Source organism: Salvelinus alpinus, chromosome 23 (genome assembly GCF_045679555.1).
Source record: "Salvelinus alpinus chromosome 23, SLU_Salpinus.1, whole genome shotgun sequence".
Lineage (NCBI taxonomy): Eukaryota > Metazoa > Chordata > Actinopteri > Salmoniformes > Salmonidae > Salvelinus > Salvelinus alpinus.
The window spans coordinates 31,381,323-31,402,194 of NC_092108.1; the positions used below are offsets into that span (position 1 = coordinate 31,381,323).

Here is a 20,872-nt window from a genome sequence, read left to right on the forward strand (position 1 = left end):
GTGCATGTTTGAGCTTACGATGCATTGCATAGGATTATAGACTGCTAAAAATGTGTTACAATTTCCTGAAGAATACAATTTCCTGTATTGGAAATAGTCTATCGTCATGTTTTTTTGTAATATAAACTTAAAAGTTATTTTCAGGATCAAATGTACTGGTGATACTTTCCCAAACGTATAGCTGGTGATTATGGTAATGTAAATGCTATTGATAAGATAATATTTTTTTTAAAATTTGAAGCAATATTGCAATGAGTTTGGGGTACCTGTCCAACAGAACCAGTGACTTTCTCTTCACAAGTCGGCATACTGTATTAGTAGTTTCCTTTTTGGTAGTTGTGTGTCTTTTTGGTAGGGAGTTTTCAGACAGAGTTCATAAACTGTTCAAAATTAATTCCCGCAGAGATTAATTGGGCACTAACAATACATTTGGAGTACAATCAGTCAATGTGTTGTTTTGCACAGAGAGGGAGGGCTGGTATTTGTACTTTAAAGAGCAACAACATCAGCTAAAAAGCCAGGCCCCGAGACGGATATAAAAGTAAGTGTCGGGAAGGCATGAGCGTAGAACTGACTTCTGATTTATAGCTTGCAATGATGTAATCTCTCTCAATTACTTGCCAAAGTTTTTCCTACCTCTTACCATTCACTTAAACTGTATGAATTGCGAATCCACCATAGATGTAAATGCTTAATAAAACGCGGCTTTCTGGAATATCTGCAGTGTAGCCTAGGTCTTTAAAAGGTCCTGAACTGAGTTGGTTGGAAGAGTGCAATCCCTGGACTGCAATCCAGAGTTTTAGGAGAATTAGTGCAGGGATGACATTTTGATGGCATTTGTAGAGAGTACAATTTTATGTTTGGGTCTGGGATTTTGGTATTTTTCTGTCTGAGTTATTGTCCAGGTATCTGCAGCTGGGCAATAGAACTCAATCCCTAGCCAATTGCTGTCACTACACAAATTTGTTGTTCAAGCAGACAGAGAGACAGCCATGAGGAATGGCCAGGTACATGAAGATTTTGGCCACACATGACAGAGAAAGGAAAAATGAGGAGGACATTTTAGCCATTAATGCTAGAATATTCCCCTGCCGCTGAGGGGATCCAGAACTGGTGGTTTGAATCCGTTTGCAAGGCAAACTAGGTGGTTCTCAAAAATTCATTTTTCTCCAACACTGAAAGGACATTTGGAAAAAGTTACATGGCCTTTGAGTACAGTTCTATAGTCCCAGTTCAGATTTTAAACATAATTCTATCAAATTTCTGCAGTATAATAATTTTCTGGAAAGTAGGCCTACTGTAATACGTAATGTAATACCCCCTTTCCAGGTGTATTTTGTGCCAGTGCCAGTGCCAGTGTTGCAAGAAGTTTGTCTCTGAATATTAGAGTTCTCAACTGACTGAATTGTGTCCATAGCTATGTCGAATGGATTCTACCAGCCAAAATATTGCTTCATAATGTAGAATTCAAAATGAACAACCAATACCTTATTATTAAAAACAATCAATCCATTGTTTATATTTAATATGTTATATATATTATGAAACTCATTTGACCTAATGCTGAATTGGAGCACTCAAGCAGATTGACACAGCGTTTGCTTGTTTAATGAAACCTGGATGTAAGGCAAACTACACTTGGTCAGTTCTTGGGTGGAACACATCCAAGAAACAGTAGGTGGTTCAACTAATGGGCTAGACCCTTTGGCAGGTTTCAAAAGAGCATTAACACTCAGACCTTTTCAAACGAATGGGCCAGTGATAGGTGGAAAGGCTTTCCAGCTATAAAAGCAAAAGAGAAAAATGACATGTGACATAATCTAGCGTTAAAAAAACAAGTTCACTTCACACATCAAAGCAGTTCTATGGCAATTTATCACAGTTGGGAGTGGGGGGAAGTGGAAGGTAGTGGTTTCATGTAGCTACCCGAACCAATTCAAACAATGTTGTTTTGGAAGTAGTAGAATTGGATGTAAAAGGAGAGAAGTGGAAATTAACTCCCAGATGAGCTACTTTCTCATCAGGAGCTCCTCTGACTAGACTACTTGACTTGAATGTTACCAAACAAATGATTGTACTGTCTACTTTCTCCATTGAGTACCACAACATACTGTAGGACTTTTTCATTACGATGTCATGGGATCCGATCTACAGTCATGTCCATAACTATTGGCACCCTTGATAAAGATGAGCAAAAAACACTATAAAATAAATACAAATACTGAGCTATTTTGTATGCTCAAAGACATTTCATGTATTTAGTTAAAAAATGTATCAAACAAATCTAAAAAACATTGACAGCCCTGTACTTCAGCACACTCCACATGTGAGGATAACGACAGAGTCTTAAAAAAAAAAATGATATTTGAGAACACATTGGGAGGGATCTTAGACTATTCCTTCATACAGAATCTTTCCAGATCCTTGATATCCTTTCTCTGCGATTAAGGACTGCCAAGAACCGTGTTGCTTCTGCCAGGAGGCTGAAACTTGGCCGCAAATGGGTCTTTCAGCAATACGATAACCCGAAGCACATCAAAATCTACAATGAAATTGTTAATTGGCCACAAAATCAACATTTTGCAATGGCTATCTCAGTCTCCAGACTTGAACCACATTGAAAACCTGGGGTTAATACGGGTGCCAATATTTTTACCCTTATCTTTTTAGATTTTTCAAAATTACTTGTTTAACAAAATATCTTTCTCCGAGCAATTGTGTTAGTATAACATAATCATTTCCCCCCAAAATGTAGCATACAATATAGCTTAATATTTGTTTTATTTATTTCATACAGTATTTTTTGCTAAACTTTATCATGGGTGCTAATAATTATGGACCTGACTGTGTGTGTGTATCTGGGAGTTCATTGATTCTACACCTGTGTTGTCTGATATTTTCACAGGGTATTTGAAACTATATACCATTGCTATTTACTGTAGGATTGTGTGAACAAACTGTCCAATTGGCCTAGACTAAAAGCAGGGAATGCAAGAACAAATGTATACTAATGACATATACTTCTTCTCTTTTCTCCAGAGCCTATATGAGTGTGAAGGAACTGAAAGAGTTGTTACACCTGAGCAGCACAGACACCCTAAATGTTTTCTTTGCCAACAACTCAGCCCGTGAAGAGTTAGCAGGGGCTGCAACCTGGCCATGGGCAAAGGAGGCCCTCAACCATCAGGGTAAACTACTGCTATACCCCTTCCATCTGTCTTTACCTAAATCAAACACAAAAGACATTGAGCTACAAAATGATATGCATGCTATAACATGCCAAACTGGATTACATTGACTTCTATTAGGTTAGAAAGTACACAAAAAAGTTACAGAAAGTAAAATGCAGAAGAAGAGAAGGTAGGCATTGTCTTCAGATTCTCTCCCTCCCTCACTCTCTCCATCCTTCACTCTCCTCATCTCTTGCCCTCCACTCTTTGATCTCAGTATTAGCTGTAACAAGATGAATTAGCCTTAATCCTGGGTAGAAAACACTTGCAGCACGCATAGATTTCCTGGCAGATTGCCTCCTAATCATTAGGACTTTCCACTGTAAAGACAACCCCAACAACAACCAAACAAAAACAAGAAAAGCCAGGGTAATGCCCTGTTGCCATTCATACATCTCTTTCAGCCCATGTGACTGTTTTCATAGTTACTGTTTTCAATCGCTCGTTAAAGCTAAGAATTTTCTCCTCACATCTAGTTATTTAATAAATCACAACTTTACCTGAAGTGGGACTGGTTTGGACTGGTATTATTTTGTCTGTGTATTGCTAATGGAATTGTTCTACCCCAATAAGAAACACTGCGCTACAGTCAAGTTGCTTCTTGTAAATTACCCTTAAATAGCTTATATCCTCTTCTGTGTATTCTCTTCCATCTACTGAAGAGCTGTAAATCACTCAGTAAGAGTGCTTGGCCGGGGAGTGAAACCCCTTTTAAAGTATTATTCTCCATTCAATCAGGTTTGTTGTTTTGCTCACCCTGGGTTGCGTCTTACGTCCTGGCACATTCATTATGGGCCCTGGGGATAGCGTTCGGTGCATTCCAGCACAGATGTCCTTTTCTTCTTCCTCAGGGTTGAACTGCATCAACAAGCCAGTCAGTGTTTTGGGCTGGGCTTTCTCTGATACAGTATGTCCCTGATGGACCACCGTCTTGCAGGTTTCCATCCCCTCTTTGAACCCCACAGCTCCCTGAAGTGAGGATATTTCACTCAAAGCCACATCTTTCAATATGATGACAGTAAGTGGTTGAATGATACAGGGAAAGATGCAGTGGTGCCACGACTGTAAGAGAGAAGAGAAACTTTATAGTGTCAATTGTGTAGTTACTTTTCCCAGTCTTATTTTGTAACTAACGGTTAAGCTTGTATATCAGACCTGATGATTTATGTCTGAAGACAAACCATGAGAACCTTTTTAGTGAGTCCAATCAGGCCTTACAGTCAGGAAGTCTTCGTCTGACAAGCAGGTCCTCTACCAATTTACTCCCAATTGCACCAGAATATATTCTCCACCGAATTTAATGTTGAAGCAGAGCCCTGCATACATCTGTCATTGTTTACAGGCTATGTTTACAGGCTAAATGTGCTATTAAAGTGAAGTTGTCTCAACGGTCCCAGCAGAGGTCCTCACAAATTGAATAGTGTTTCTAATTAGAAAACAAATAGCATTTTTATTATATTCCAGTTCTTAAAGTTTATAACGGGCAATAACCTCTGCTTCCATATTCCATAAATTACATCATAAGAAATTATGCAAATTATTTCCAGGATAGCACTATACTTGTTTCTTACATGCTGAGTTTAAAACTGCTGAAGGTTTGCCTCGTCTTTAAGTGGTTATAAATGTCACATCGTTTAGAGTTTTTATCACATTAGTTGGTTCTAAAACCAAATGTCAACATGCTATTACTCAGAGTGCTTGTCAGACAAAATGTGTTCGACTGTTTGTCTGAGATGGCAAGCTTGACTAATCAATAAACACACCAAAAAAACATTGAAAGAAGTTGACATAGAGATTGTGTCTGATTCATCTTTGCCCCCAAAAAAACATGTCCCACTGTGATCATGGAGTAAATCTGGGATGGAAGTTATTTACAGGCTCTAGGAGTATTTGAGAAGCAACAAAGGCAGACTATTTCAGCAATCTCACCACTTGTTGAGTTCTGTTCAATAACTATATCATCCTATCCACAGGTGGAATGGTGATGAATCCATCATACTTTGGCACCATCGGACACAATAACACAATGATCCATGAGATGGGCCATATCTTTGGACTGTACCATGTCTTCAAGGGGGTCAGTGAGCGGGAGTCCTGTGATGACCCCTGTCAGGAGACCACTCCCTCCATGGAGACAGGAGACCTATGTGCAGACACGGCCCCTACACCAAAGTCTAAGGCCTGCCACGACCCTGGTCATGTCAATGACACCTGTGGGATAACGCTCTACCAGGACACACCGTACAACAACTACATGAGTTACACAGGTAGGTCTACTGTAACCTCTCTGCAATGCAGTCAGCATCAGCTAGGTTGTGTCCCAAATGGCACTCTATTCCCTTCATAGAACACTACTTCTGACCAGATCACTATGGGCCCTGGTCAAAAGTAGTGCACTGTATAGGGAATAGGGTGCCATTTGGGGCGCATCCCTAAAATTAGGCAGTGGTGCCATACTCCTACTGCAAGACCACAAATGTCTACAGCAGGGGTAGGCAACTAGCCACAGGATGATTTTTGGGGGAGAATAATTAGAATAATTTGTACACTGAAAGTTGACCACAGCTAAACCCCAAAAATAGATTTGAAAATAACAATAATTTCATATCTTGATTACATTGAGAGACGATCACATCAATTTTTTTATTTGTGGAAATACTTGGGAACAGATTTCCTAACAAACACATTTCTTGCTGAATTCCTGGTGATTTTACAGTATTTTTTTAAACCAAAACCTAAATCCCCCCTGGTCTACTGTATATGTGAGCTTAAATCCAAGTGTATTTCGTTTGGACTATGGATTGCATAGTATGGCTAATTCATCCACGTCAAATGAGTGATAAAAATTCACTTGCTTCTTAAAGGAAAAATCGACCCAAAACAAATTCCTTTAATTTATAGTGTTAAATATTACTAATATGTGAGAACAATATTTCGTTGTGGAAATCTGTTGCAGCTCAAATCTACAAAATCCACAATGCAATAATCTCTCTATGGGCTGGCTGGCTGGCTAGCTACCTAGGTGGCTAGCTACAGTAGCAAACGTAGCTACACACAATAATACCAAAGACAATATCAGCATGTAAAGTAGCTACTTAGCTGTAAAACCGCCTAAACATACTGCACTATCAATTTAAGAGTCTACAATCTCACTACAATCTCAAACTCAACCTGCAGATCGATGTGGTTCACAGAGTGGAGTCTGACGTTCACAACGGCAGATATACTTTTGAGGAGATGGGAAATGTTGCCCATGTTACATCAATGGGCCGTGCGGTATATTCTGGGTGATTCTGAGACAAGGAGCGCTCTCCTTCAAGGAGTGAATGGGTCTATTGGGCGCTAGGTCAAAAACCCAACATTAGCACGAATTTCCTCAACAAGAAGTACAAAATTACAAATATTTAACTTGCTATCTGTAATATCGTATAGCTTTGGAATCGTGACATTATGTACTTTCGAATAAATTATTAAAGCCTGTTTCTCAACATATACACTGACTTTGAGAATGGATTGTGTGACAATTAGCTTAGCAACCGTGTGACGCAGTACGACAACGTGAACACGATTTTTCGACAGTCTGCTGGGTGGGGCGTTATATGTTCATTCATTCTCCTTTCTATAATATCTCTGGCAATGACACCACGCAATGCACCCTGGACTAAAGGGGCAGACAAAAAGGAAAAATGTGCTAGACCCTCCATTAAATTACAAATTTCTCTCCGTAGGAATATTGCAAAAAATATGATCAATGACTCATTCGAGAGAAGACATCCTCCCAAGTTATGACATCGGCCGGTATTGAAATCTGACATGTATGATAGACGTTTTTGCGATCTAAAAGTCGTATTGCTATTGACATCCAGTGTAGTGAGTGTAGCGACTTATCACAGTGCTACGTCATACCGGCCGAATTTCTGCCTGCTTGAATGCCAATAACTCAGATACACATGAAAACATTAAATAACCCAGGGAATCGAAAGAACATCACTCAGAGATGCACAAAAACAATATTACATTCAAAACGGGTGAACCTTTCCTTTAAGGCGTCCGCATACTTCCCAGCCGAAACAGTTCGGGAGAGTTCGTGCATATATTATGACAACATTTTGTAACGTTTTGGTTTGTTTTGGGTGTCTCAAAATGGACCAGTGGCAATTTTAGCATGTTAATCTTGGTAAGAAAAGAAAAGTGGGATGCATGCCAGCAAAGCCACTACACACCAGAACAATAAACAATACATTAATTGCACTATAACGGTGACAAACGGTGCCCACAAACTGTTAGGGCCTACATTAAGCTGTCTCAACAGCAGTCCCAACATCTTACCACTGCTACACCTGGCTATCAGTGAAGCCTTGTCTGGCAGCGAAACGGTTAGTTCAGCCTCATTTACTGCCTTTAAAAAAACAGCTGCTATTGCTGACTTGCTTAATAAACAAATGTGGTTTCCAATGACAATTGAGATGTACAAACTATGGCAAAAGGGGACGACAAGCGGATAAGGGGCAATCCGTAATTTCGATTAAGACATTAATGAGTGAGCTAGGAGGGACGTAGTCAGTATAACTATTTGTTTAACACCTTTGAAATGTACAGCGACAGAATTCAGAACATGGGCCATTCTTAGAGTGTTCTCCCTGTACACCAAGTCAGAACCGTAAGATAAATAAAGGGGGCATATAAGCAGACAATGAAAGCTCTTACAATATTCAATGATTAAATTTCTCTAAAACAGGTTATACTGTGGGCTACATGTGCACCACCAAGTCAGAACAGTAGGTAAAATGAAGAGGGGTAAATAGACCAAATTATTAGGGTGAGGCACATGGGCTACTAACATCTTACTACACAACATACACTTAGTATTACTTTCTTAGCTACAGTATACATATCTCCCTGGCATATTACATCATTTATGCAGCAGCATACAATACATTTTTGGACTCACCTTGTTGTGCTGTGCTCACTTGAACAGGAAGGTCTGTCCTTCATGGGCAAATTTTGTCATCAAAGTCTGGCATTCTATGGATTTATGGTGCTTTCAAAACAACTGAGAACTCTGAAATAAACAAGGTTGACTCATGAAGACGTCATTGATCTTCAGGTCGTAGCTCTAGAAAGAGGCCGGATTTACAATTCCGAGTTGGATGACCTTTCAAAACATATTTTGCCTTGAACTTACTGAAGTCAAGTTTTCGCAGTTCCGAGTTAAGTTGTTTTGAGCGCGGCACAAATCATGCTTCATTGACAGCATGGCCAATGTTGACTATATATCATTTTAAACTTGGAAAAGAGCCCGTTAATCCCAGATTTGGGACCACACAGCCACTGTCACTGTTTCCTTCCAAACCAATCATTGTTGAATTTGCGATTTCCAACTTGTTCTGCAATGTTTATGTCCAATGGCCGATGAGCACCGATACGTTTTATCTATAATTTCTCATTATTTCTCTTCATAGGACTTGGATTTAAAATGGATTTGCCAGTAGATTGTCGACTTGATTCATGATGATGACAGCTCTGTTGACATGATCAGTCCAATCAAACCTACTGTACATATAACGTGATTTGATGTCATTTTGTCTGTGGCCAGTGACCTTGAGCCTTCTTGGATGGGCACTTCTTATGTAATTCTATGGCAGCACCCATGGGGCTAGAATTTTCTAGGTCTACCCTTAGACTTGGCTGTGACGTAGTGTCCCCATGAGTGATAGAACACTGAGCCAATCACGGTGCAAAAAAAAGCACTGAGCTAGGCTTAATGAAAGCACTGAGCTAGGCTTAAACACCTGCATTTTAGAGCTGCCTTACTCAAGAAAACAAAAAAGAGAACATGTTAGTATGCTGCTTTATTAACTCAATGATAGATATACAGTGGGGAGAACAAGTATTTGATACACTGCCGATTTTGCAGGTTTTCCTACTTACAAAGCATGTAGAGGTCTGTAATTTTTATCATAGGTACACATCAACTGTGAGAGACGGAATCTAAAACAAAAATCCTGAAAATCACATTGTATGATGGGTCGCCACTGAAATGGACAAACAGTAACATTGCTGCTTTTTTTTTCAAGAGAAGGTCTTTTAAGGGAGTACACAAGCACACTCATTTTTAAGGGAGTACGTAAGCACAAGAATTCTGACGCCGTTTGATGATTTCCGCTGGGAACATTAACTCTACTTTCACTTCTTCTCCTCAGATGATAACTGCACCAACCATTTCACACCAAATCAAGTGGCTCGGATGCATTGTTATATGGATCTAGTCTACGAGAACTGGCTGAACAACAGAAGGCCCTCCCCCATCCCTCTCAAGCCCATGGTGATTCGACAGAGCTCAGACTCGGTGTCCATTCATTGGCTGCCACCTGTAAGGGGGCCACTTCATCAAAGGTAGAATAAGTGTGTAGCTAAAGTTTTTCCTCATATCAGCAGGAATGAGATAACATGTATCCCAAATGACACCCTATTCCCCATATAGTGCACTACTTTTGACCACGGGCCCATAGAGAGCCTGTAGTGCACTATAAAGGGAATATGGTGCCATTTGGGATACAAACACAGATATTCATGAATGATAATGATATTTTCAAAGATTTTCTGATACTTACATCTGAGCACCTCTCTTAACAGTTCCCCTACAGTGGATAGTGTAAACTGCAGGGACTGTGAGGCAGACGGTGTGTTCCATCAGTATGCCTATGAGGCCACCTCGCCCCGGGTCTGTGACTCCTCCGGATACTGGACACCTGAAGAGGCTATTGGTCAGTATTTCTCTTTTGCCACACATGGGCCTGTGTGGCTTAGTTAGTACAGCATGCCAGTTGTAACGTCAGGGTTGTGGGTTCAATTCCCACTGGGACCACCTATACTAAAATGCATGCATGCACAACTGTAAATAGGTTTGGATAAAAGCGTCTGCTAAATGGCATAAAATATTTATATTATGACAATTCCATTAGCCACTAGTAGCCAGTCTAGTCTAGGATAGTAGTCTCAAGGCCGAGTTACATTGCACACTCAGTGACATGTCTCTGACACTGCAAAAACATAGTAAAGTGAGCACATACTCATCATCTGATGAGTATTTATTTATTTTAATCTCATTGATTTTAGTGTGTTATTATGTCCATTCTGAACACACACAAAACATTCAGTTACTTACAGTTTAAGTTCTACCTTTCTGCAAGGAGGATCCCTTATTCTCCTGTGGGTAAGGTGCGTGCAGGGATAAAGACTGTATGGAAGAAAAATAAGAAAATCATAAAATAATTGTTGCCAGGCTAAAGAGCTTCTCTTGTTTTGGCCATAAGAAAAACAGGGTGCTTGGCAATGTCAATGTTTGGTAATGTTGGGTGCCGTCCAACATTGAACTGTCATAAAAACTGTGTATCCTGTAGTGCTTTGAATCTTTATGCTTCATGTAACAGATGTTCCTTATTATTCCAATCAAGATTATTTGAGTGTGGAGAAGCGCAGTCTTTTGACATGACGTTTATAAAACGTTTTAGAAATTCCACCCAAATATGTGGAAATCCTCAGATGGAATTTGTGCTTTGAAAAAAAAAGAGGAGGTGGTGATTATTCTCCCATGCTTTACTTTAATGACGATAAAGACAATTACAGCATTGTCCAGGAGAGGAGAGTGGAATCCACAGTTCTGGGGAGAGACACAGTCTGTTGGCTTTTGTTGTATACTGTAGTGAAATTTATGGGGGGGAAGAGAGTCATCTTACCTGCTTGTCCATGTGTAAGCCAGGTGTTCACTCGTGGGTCTTGAGAACTTAATTTAGAACAGGAAATCAAGAGTTTTACAGATTTAAAAATAAAGGAGGCTTTTGTATATTTCAAATGGGTTCAGGGACCAATCACAATGGGAATACAAAACAAAACATTATGTGATTGGTAAATGAGTTGCAAAGAAGAAAATAAATGCAACTCATTGACAAATGAAATTATGTTTTGTATTCCCATGTGATTGGTCCCTGAACCCATTGGAGGCCATTTTGAAAAAAAATATTTCTCAGTCTGTAAAACTTTTTACGGAATACGTTGGTTTTATGTTTAACAATAAAGAAGCACTTTTTTCAATTTCAACGTTCCTCTAAGAGTTGCTGAATTTCCTCTTCAATGAATTTGCCCCTAAATGATACATATGAAAAATATGAATATGTATGCACACATTACTGTAAGTCACTCTGGATAAAAGCGTCTGCTACATGACTAAAAGGGAAATGGAAATTGGTTGGAGAGCGAGGTGGCTGTGTTCCTTTCCCTTAAAGGGGAAATCTGCAGTTGCTACATCCATTTTTGGACATAAATAAATGTATTATATTTACCCATTGATTATTGAAGAATATAACTTATAAATGCCTCATAAGCTTAGTTCCACTGTTGTACCCCATCAGAACCCAAAATATAATACTCCAATGTTTGTAAACAACGTAAATGTAAACAAACACTTTATAACCTCAAAACATGGTTAAAACGATAATTTTGATAACATGAATGGTCAGTCCTTGCATCTATAGCTCTGACTCTGAATTTGAGAGTGGTTACATTTCTCAAGGCTCATACCTCAGCTTTTTACAAAAACAGAGGCGGGTGTCCGTTTTGCTTTTGTTTTAACTGCAGATTCTAGGTTTAACAGGAAAACAAGTTAAGGTTGATTAGGGCGGGATTAAATGCAATCACTATACATCTGACCATTTTTTTGCAGTTTTTTTAAAGGCATTTTCAAAGATGTTTGCAAAGATCGTATTCATGGTAAACGCTGCACATGTTGGTTCAAGTGTAAATTGCCATTAAAATAGTGCACTTCGCTACAACGCACCTTGCATTAGATCGCAGCCTATATGAAAACAAGTCACCCCAGTTCCACCCCAGTACCATTGTTACCCTTTTACAAATTAATTAAACTGTTAGGCCTCTAAATTGATTTAGTTAAGTTTTAAACATTGACTGAATTAATAAAAAATGCATACAACATACTGTATACCTCATTCTTTTCACAGAAACAGATCTTCCCTTTGATGTGTTCCTCCACTGAAACCCAAGCATGCATTTCCAAACCTGGGGAGTCTATTTATACTTGAGAAAGGGAAAAGTAGTGGCATTGTTAAGTTGCTGAAAGCAGGAAGGATGATACACTAAGATCTTGAAGCACTAGGCTTTCCTGTGGGAGCCGTTTGCCACATCTGATACAACGATTAATCTGGCCCTGTGTTGAGGCCTTTCTCTGTTTATCTGACCAATTTAGTTTTATGGTTTGACTTGGCGTGCTGATGTTTACCCTGAAAAAATCCACACATGTGAAGGAGCCACATTGGGTGCAAATAGCAGAAGCTGTGGAAGCTGTGGATGTTCAGGCATTAGCTGGCTGGGGCTACCGCTGCAGGCTCTGTCCCTCTCACCATCCAACAGTTTAGTTAAGTGCTCTGCTGAGACATACTACCTGCTACTTTTCCCATTTGTACCACAGAGGAAATGAACATGCTTTATACATTGTTAAGGCATGGATTTCTTTCCTGTGCGAAATTGCACCTGGGTATGTTGTGTTTTAGAGGGTGGCTTGGAGAAGACCAGTCCAGTCCACAGCCAGGTTGTGTGATTTTCCCAAGCTCTCTCCAGTGATGTTCCTCAGAACATCACTGGTACTCTCCAGGAGCCCTCTTCTTTAATAATAGTACAGTAATGGTTTTTTAGTGATTCGGAATCATAAAACAAACTGAGAGATAGTACACTACTTAAAGTGTCAATCAGCAGTAGAAACAATTAAGTGTACTACCTGTTTCGGTAAAAAGCTGATGGATGGGGCTGGAAAAACTGTAACTACTCTCAAATGCTTAGAGCTGTGGATGCAAGGACCGATCATCCATGATATCAGCATTATAGTTTGAACCGTGTTTTGTTAGGCTATATAGTATTTTTTTCCCATTTACTTTGTTTATAAACATTGGAGTAAAAAAGGTTCTATTTTGGGTTCTGATGGGGTACGGCAGTTGAAGTTATATTCTTCAAAAAATCAATGGGTACATATAATTGATTTATATGTACAAAAATGGATGTAGCAACTGCTGATGAATGTAAAGTGCCTACCTTTTAAACCAATTAATAACCTTGCTGCATTTTACCTCTGTGGTTGGGCAGGTAAGTTGTATGTCATCAGTTAACGGTAACAGTCCAGTGTTTACAGATTTTTATAAAATATGGCCTATAATTAATTACAATATGAGTGAAATAGTTTTCCTTCCAAACAATGGTAATTAAGTATGTTAAAAAGCAGCTTTTCTGTGTTGGAATAGTATCTGCATACCCCAACAACAGAATGGTGTGGGCATATACCGGTCATTAAAAATATTCATGCGAGTAGACCGCTGATTGGCCAGTTCATCCTCCTCAGGAGGATGACTTCATCCTCTATGAGGAAATAGCAAGCATTTTTGAAACGGTCTGTTTGAGATAGAAGTTTGGGGTTGTTTAAATTTAAATTTAAATTCTCCAATTTATGCTTTGGCCACAAATATGATTATAGGACTAGTCAAAAACATTATCTGGGTATGAGTTAACAAAATATGAACTTTTAAAAGTGAGGTTTTCACTGGACAGTTGTTTTTTGTTCTTAATTGGGATAGGGGGCAGCATTGGGAAGTTTGGATGAAAAGCGTGCCCAGAGTAAACTGCCTGTTTCTCAGGCCCAGAAGCTAGAATATGCATATAATTAGTAGATTTGGATAGAAAACACTCAGAATTTTCCAAAACTGTTAAAATAATGTCTGTGAGTATAACAGGTCTTATGGCAGGCAAAAACCTGAGAAAAATCCAACCAGGAAGTGGGAAATCTGAGGTTTGTAGTTTTTTTAAGTGATCGCCTATCCAATATCCTGTGTCTATGGGGTCAGCTATTTCTGACTTTTGTGACACCTCTCCTTGGTTGGAAAATGGCTGTATGGTTTTCTGTGGCTAGGCGTTGACCTAACATAATCGCATGGTGTTCTTTCGCCGTAAAGCCTTTTTGAAATCGGACACAGTGGCTGGATTAACAAGAAGTATATCTTTAATCCTATGTATAACACTTGTATCTTTCATCAATGTTTATGATGAGTATTTCTGTAATTTGATGTGGCTCTCTGCATTTTCACCGGATGTTTTGTTTGAGACAATGCATTTCTGAACATAACGCGGCAATTTCAAATTAGGTTTTTGGACATAAAGATGAACTTTATCGAACCAAACACACATGTATTGTCTAACATGGAGTCCTGGGAGTGCCATCCGGTGAAGATCATCAAAGGTTAGTGATTCATTTTAACGCTATTTCTGACTTTTGTGACACCTCTCCTTCTTTGGAAAATGGCTGTATGGTTTTCTGTGGCTAGGCGCTGACCTAACATAATCGCATGGTGTGCTTTCGCTGTAAAGCCTTTTTGAAATCGGACACTGTGGCTGGATTAACAAGAAGTTTATCTTTAAAATGGTGTATAATACTTGTATGTTTGAGGAATTTTAATTATGAGATTTCTGTTGTTTGAATTTGGCGCCCTGCAATTTCACTGGCTGTTGGCTAGGTGGGACGCTAGCATCCCGAACGATCCCAGAGAGGTTTAACTGACTTGCCTAGTTAAATAAAGGTTACATTTAAAATGCATCTTCACAACACATTTTGTGTGTATTACACAATTTTCTTCTTTCATAACACATTCATGAAGATTACATGAATTCCAATTTGTTGTGGCTAACGTTAGCTAGGTGGCTAACATTAGCTACTGTAAGCTAGGGGTTAAGGTTAGGTAACATGCTAGCTAAGTAATTAAAGGGTTACGGTTAGGGTTAGGGTTAGCTAGCATTCTAGCTAATTTGTTAAAAAGTAGTAAGTTGTTACAAAGTTGCTAATTAGAAGTCCATGACGTGATCCGAACACACAACATTTGGGTTGCTAGACGGTCGCGTTATACGCCCAGCTGTCCTCCCTGACCAACCTCCCTCCTATCGTTTCTGTCTTCAATCTTTGATTGAAATGCATTGTATACAAAAATGTGTACTGCTTTTTCATGTGCCTCTCACAAATTTCCAATAAGCAATTTGTGTCTATTTCACAATAATCTGTGATACTGGGTTGATCTGCTAGATCAGTTGTAACTGTGCCCTTTTTTTAGTTGCATCCCAAAAGGCATATTTATTTATTTATATTATATTGTAAAACAAGATGTGTGTGTGTGTGTTTACAGGCCCTCCAGATGTATACCAGCCATGTGAGCCCAGCCTACAGGCCTGGAGTCCAGAGCTCAGCCTGTATGATGCCAATGTGACGTCTCCCTGCCCTGAAACCGAGGGCTGCGTCCTGATGCTGCGCTTCCTCCACCCTGTGGTCCCTGACAGCCTCACTGTGTGGGTCACATACGTCTCAGCCGGTGGGTCCCGGGTTCATTCTAGTGGTCTCCAACAGCATATATATATATATATATATATATATATATATATATATATATATATATATATATATATATATTTATCAAAACTTTGAACACACCTACTCATTCAAGGGTTTTTATTTATTTTTACTATTTTCTACGTTGTAGAATAATAGTGAAGATATCAGACCTATGAAATAACACATATGAAATCATGTAGTAACCCAAAAATGGTTAAACAAATCAAAATATATTTTAGATTTTAGATTGTTGAAAGTAGCCACCCTTTGCCTTGATGACAGCTTTGCACACTCTTGGCATTCTCTCAACCAGCTTCATGAGGAATGCTTTTCCAAAAGTCTTGAAGGAGTTCCCACATATGCTGAGCACTTGTTGGCTGCTTTTCCTTCACTCTGCGGTTCAACTCATCCCAAACCATCTCAATTCAGTTGATGTTGGGTAATTGTGGAGGCCAGGTCATCTGATGCAGCACCATCACTCTCTTTCTTGGTCAAATAGCCCTTTGTTTGGGGTCATTGTCCTGTTGAAAAACAAATAATAGTCCCACTAAGCGGATGGTATTTTGCTGCAGAATGCTGTGGTATCCATGCTGGTTAAGTGTGACTTGGATTCTAAATAAATCACTGACAATCTCACCAGCAAAGCACCCCCATACCATCACACCTCCTCCATACTTCACGGTGGGATTCACGGTGGCCATTCCTGAACCTGGGACAAAAACAAGCTACATACACTACCGTTCAAAAGTTTAGGTCACTTAGAAATGTCCTTGTTTTTGAAAGATAAGCACATTTTTTGTCCATTAAAATAACGTCAAATTGATCAGAAATACAGTGTAGACATTGTTAATGTTAATGTAAATGACTATTGTAGCTGGAAACGGCAGATTTTTTTATGGAATATCTACATAGGCGTACAGAGGCCCATTATCAGCAACCATCACTCCTGTGTTCCAATGGCACGTTGTGTTAGCTAATCCAAGTTTATCATTTTAAAAGCCTAATTTATCATTAGAAAACTATTTTGCAATTATGTTAGCACAGCTGAAAACTATTGTCCTGATTAAAGAAGCAATAAAACTAGCCTTCTTTAGACTAGTTGAGTATCTGGAGCATCAGCGTTTGTTGGTTCGATTACAGGCTCAAAATGGACAGAAACTAAGAACCTTCTGAAACTCTTCAGTCTATTCTTGTTCTGAGAAATGAAGGCTATTCCATGTGAGAAATTGTGTACTACTCCCTTCACAGAACAGCGCAAACTGGCTCTAACCAGAATAGAAAGAAGAGTGGGAGGCCCCGATGCACAACTGAGCAAGAGGACAAGTACATTAGAGTGTTTTGTTTGAGAAACAGACGCCTCACAAGTCCTCAACTGGTAGCTTCATTAAATTGTACCCGCAAAACACCAGTCTCAATGTCAACAGTGAAGAGGCGACTCCGTGATGCTGGCCTTCTAGGCAGCAAATAATAATTTGTTTTTAACTGACTTGCCTAGTTAAATAAAGGTTACACACACACACACCACACTGACCAACAAGTTATTTTGTTGGCATTTACGTATATCCCCATTACCAGTAAAACATAATCAAAACCTATTTCTTTCACTTTGCTTTGCTGTTTCGTTGTTCATTCGTTCAGTTGTTTCATTCTCAACCTGGATTTCTATGGAACGCCGTTTGGGTATTTGCATGTCAAAACAGATACACGTCAAATAACACTATTTGGTTAGCCTTCAAAATAAAAGTATGTCCTTGACAGTGATGCGAATGAATACAAATAGTAGAATTATGCCATCATTGAATAGATCATGTGAAACAACTGAATTGAGCCACATCTATTGTCAACCTACTCTGTGTATTGAACACTATTCCAGAGGAAAAACAATACTGCGTGGATGTTTTGGAGTCTGATAACTCTGAGGAGGATGTTGGGAAAAAATATATTGGGTATTGAATAGACTGATACCCCATTTAATTGATCCCCAATCCTTAGGTAAAGCTGCACAGTGCAATATGAATGTCAATACACACAATACATACAATAGGCTGATTGGGGGGGGTGACACAGTCACAGTCCCACGATAAGAGCTACAACGCTAATATTTGCGTTAATTCTTCACAGTTGTGTACTGTGGGTGTCATCCTTATTGTGGCTAGCTTCACAACACATAACCCAGTCCGGTCAAGCCTAAGCCTGTTAGCTTTGGGCAACAGGGTTAAGTAGCTGGCTAGATATTTATTTTCATGAACTGAAGTTCAATTTCAATAGGCGAACAACAACTGGCTACCTAGCTAATACTTATTCACACGGATTCCTTAATCATTGCTAAGAATAATGAAAATGACTGCAATTTCTACTGGTCATTGTTTTCAGGCTGGTTGTATTGGTGCTAGCTAGGTACCAAGCTAAAGCTAGCTAGCTACCCCAGAAGTTGCGGTCGAACAAATAATGCTTTATTACCAACGCGGTATTGTAAACACATCGTTCATGGCCGGTGTTTGCTTGTTTGCAGACTTTTTTTGTACAGCTTTGACAGTGCTACTGATAGTGGTGGTGGCACTTGGCTTGCATGTGCAAATTCAGAAAACACAACATTCTATAATAGAACTGTGTTATTTGATGTGTCAAATTATAAGCTTATTTAACCCGTCAAGTAGTGTTATTGTCAAATAGTGTTATTTGATGTGTATCTTCTTTGACACGCAAAGACCTAAATGGCGTTCCATAGTATGCCGTGAAGCTAATTGCAGTGACGCTATTACTTTGTAACTCCGGTAGGGCAACATCTGAAAAATAGCGCACTTGGTAGTGTGCTCGACCAGTCGCGAAAGCCAACATCACCCATGACAGAGAACGGTTGATTGTCAAGAGCAATGGATTCCATTATCTTGGCGTTAATGGATTTCACCTTTGAGTTGTCTCGCTGAAATGTTCTAACTCTTTCAAATAACTGCTCGACTTGTTGACTGCTCGATCTACACAGCAGACATTGTGGGCTAGGTTAGAAATGCTGTGTTGCACATGTAGCACAAATTTTACGTGGCGTCATTACGTCATGTACCTACGTTATATAGGTATGCACGTCAGCTTTGACATCGTCTTTGCACATCGGCATTAAACTAGACATCGGGCCGATACCGATGTTGGCATTTTTAGCTAATATTGTCCGATTCCGATATGTTCACCGATATATCGTGCATTCCTATTTTTTTTAAATAAATTAATATATTTGAGTATAACCATAATATTTATTCTAATATTCCTTTTGTATTTTCTGGTGGATTAAACTGAAATTGCAACCAGCTTTCTATTGCTTGTTTTAAAAATAGCGATATTTTGGAGATGTTTTCATTTTCAAATAACCGAAAGTGGGAGGTTGTAATCTGAGTGAAGGGAAAAAGGCCATTCTTGAACATGGGGTGAAAACAGCATACATTTAGCAATTATTGAAACTCTCCACAATACAATACACGCATTGTGTCTACCTGAATCATAATTCTTTGGCTGTTCATCTTAGCAGGTAATGTCAAGTCACACCAAGTATTTTTTCTAGGTGTTTATGAATAAATAAAGGGATAAGCATATGCATTTTACTCTGGAACTGCTTGATAATACAGGTGATTATTGTCCACCATGTTGTCTCTACAGATGACCAGGCGATCGCCAACATCGAGCTAATAACAGACACAGACGAGTCTCTTGACATGGGTCCACAGCACGTCTTCTGTGATGTGCCCCTCACTCTACGTGTGCACACCGAAAAAAGGGTGACAGCTGTCAAACTGAGCACCTTTGATGAGAAGATGGAGATTGATGCTATCCTGTTCACTTCTGGCCCCCACAATCCTCTCTGCTCCAGTTGCCAGCCTCTGATCTACCGAGTTGTCAGGCAACCTGCGTTTTCAGGCGATCTGGTCCAGCAAACTCTGCTTACATTTACAGACAGGTAAGATTGACACAAGTAAGATTGACACTGACAAATACTTTGACCTTAGTCTGGAAAGTTCTCCTGTGCCGACACAGATGTATTGTTTACACTCTGGAATTCTGCAAATACTTTGCCCTTAGTCCAGAAAGTTCTCCTGTGCGGACTCAGATTTATTGTTTGGGGGTCATGTACCACTGCTCCAAGAACTGGGCCCAAAAATACAAAGAAATAAAAAATCACAATCATAATGTATGTCAGTTACAAAGATCAAACAATGCAATCTTCTATAGCCACAGAAGCTAAGATATTCATAATTCTAGTGTTTTGGTCTGGTATTGTTTTCGCAACACAAAAAACAAATGTATTCAATATGCTTCTTAGCCCTAGCTACTGATACAAATCAACATCAAGGGCCTTATTCAAAAAAATGTTTTCAGTGGATTCCGGCGTACGTCAAATCATTTTTATCCCACACTGTGAGAAAAGGTGTTAAGTTGATTATCTGAATCAACTTAACAACTTAAGTGTTCTTTGTTTTTTATTCTGTTCTATCTTACTTTTATTCATAACAGTCTGCTTGGATTCTATATTAGCATCATAGACAATTTTTTGTGAATGATTTTGTAATTTTTCACCAACACTTTCAGGGATGTTTCTTTTCAAGCGCTTAGTTGGGGGAGTAGGTGGATATGCTGAAGAGGTCACGTTGAGGAATACATTTGGTCTCTAAAAGTTCCACAAGCAGCTGTAAGTGCAAAAAGATGTAAAAACCAAGGGGAATTAAGTTATGTGGAGGGAAGAGAGGCAGTCTCTGGAATATAAACCAAATGTGACCAGCAGAAACAGTAAACACCAGTGGCTGTTTGGACCTGTTCCTCAGCTATTTCCTCTCGCTGAAGGCTCTTCACTGTATGCTCATCATGGTTAGTAAATGATAAGTGAGCGGCCTGTCATTTGAAAGAGGGGGTGAAGAGAGAGAAGTGGAGTGTATTGTAGGAGAGAAATTAAAGGAAGGCTAAGCATTGTGACTGACTGAGTCTACACTGCCACCAAGAGGTATATCTGGCAAAGCAAGATAGTTTTGCACTTGATATCCTAATCCTTAAAAATAGATTCACATTTTTGGTCCATTAGTAGTGAAAAAAATCACTTTTGGGGCATGTGTGAAATAGGAGTAGATGTCGTTAATCCATGGTCAAGGATGTATTTTTTTCCCCTGACCTTCATCTTTTGGTTTCTACTATTTCGTACATTAATGACTGATTGTATCATTCCAGTGTC

The 20,872-nt window shown here is 39.2% G+C and overlaps 1 protein-coding gene across 1 annotated transcript in view; it reads left to right on the top strand.

Moving 5' to 3' along the window:
• Positions 1 to 20,872, top strand: part of LOC139550799 (pappalysin-2-like) — an 80,805-nt gene that overhangs the window by 9,472 nt on the left and 50,461 nt on the right. The window contains exons 4-9 of the mRNA XM_071361960.1: positions 3,040 to 3,188; positions 5,204 to 5,497; positions 9,434 to 9,626; positions 9,867 to 9,997; positions 15,461 to 15,643; positions 19,312 to 19,609. Coding sequence (XP_071218061.1) covers positions 3,040 to 3,188; positions 5,204 to 5,497; positions 9,434 to 9,626; positions 9,867 to 9,997; positions 15,461 to 15,643; positions 19,312 to 19,609 — 1,248 coding nt within the window. The remainder of the gene's footprint in view (positions 1 to 3,039; positions 3,189 to 5,203; positions 5,498 to 9,433; positions 9,627 to 9,866; positions 9,998 to 15,460; positions 15,644 to 19,311; positions 19,610 to 20,872) is intronic.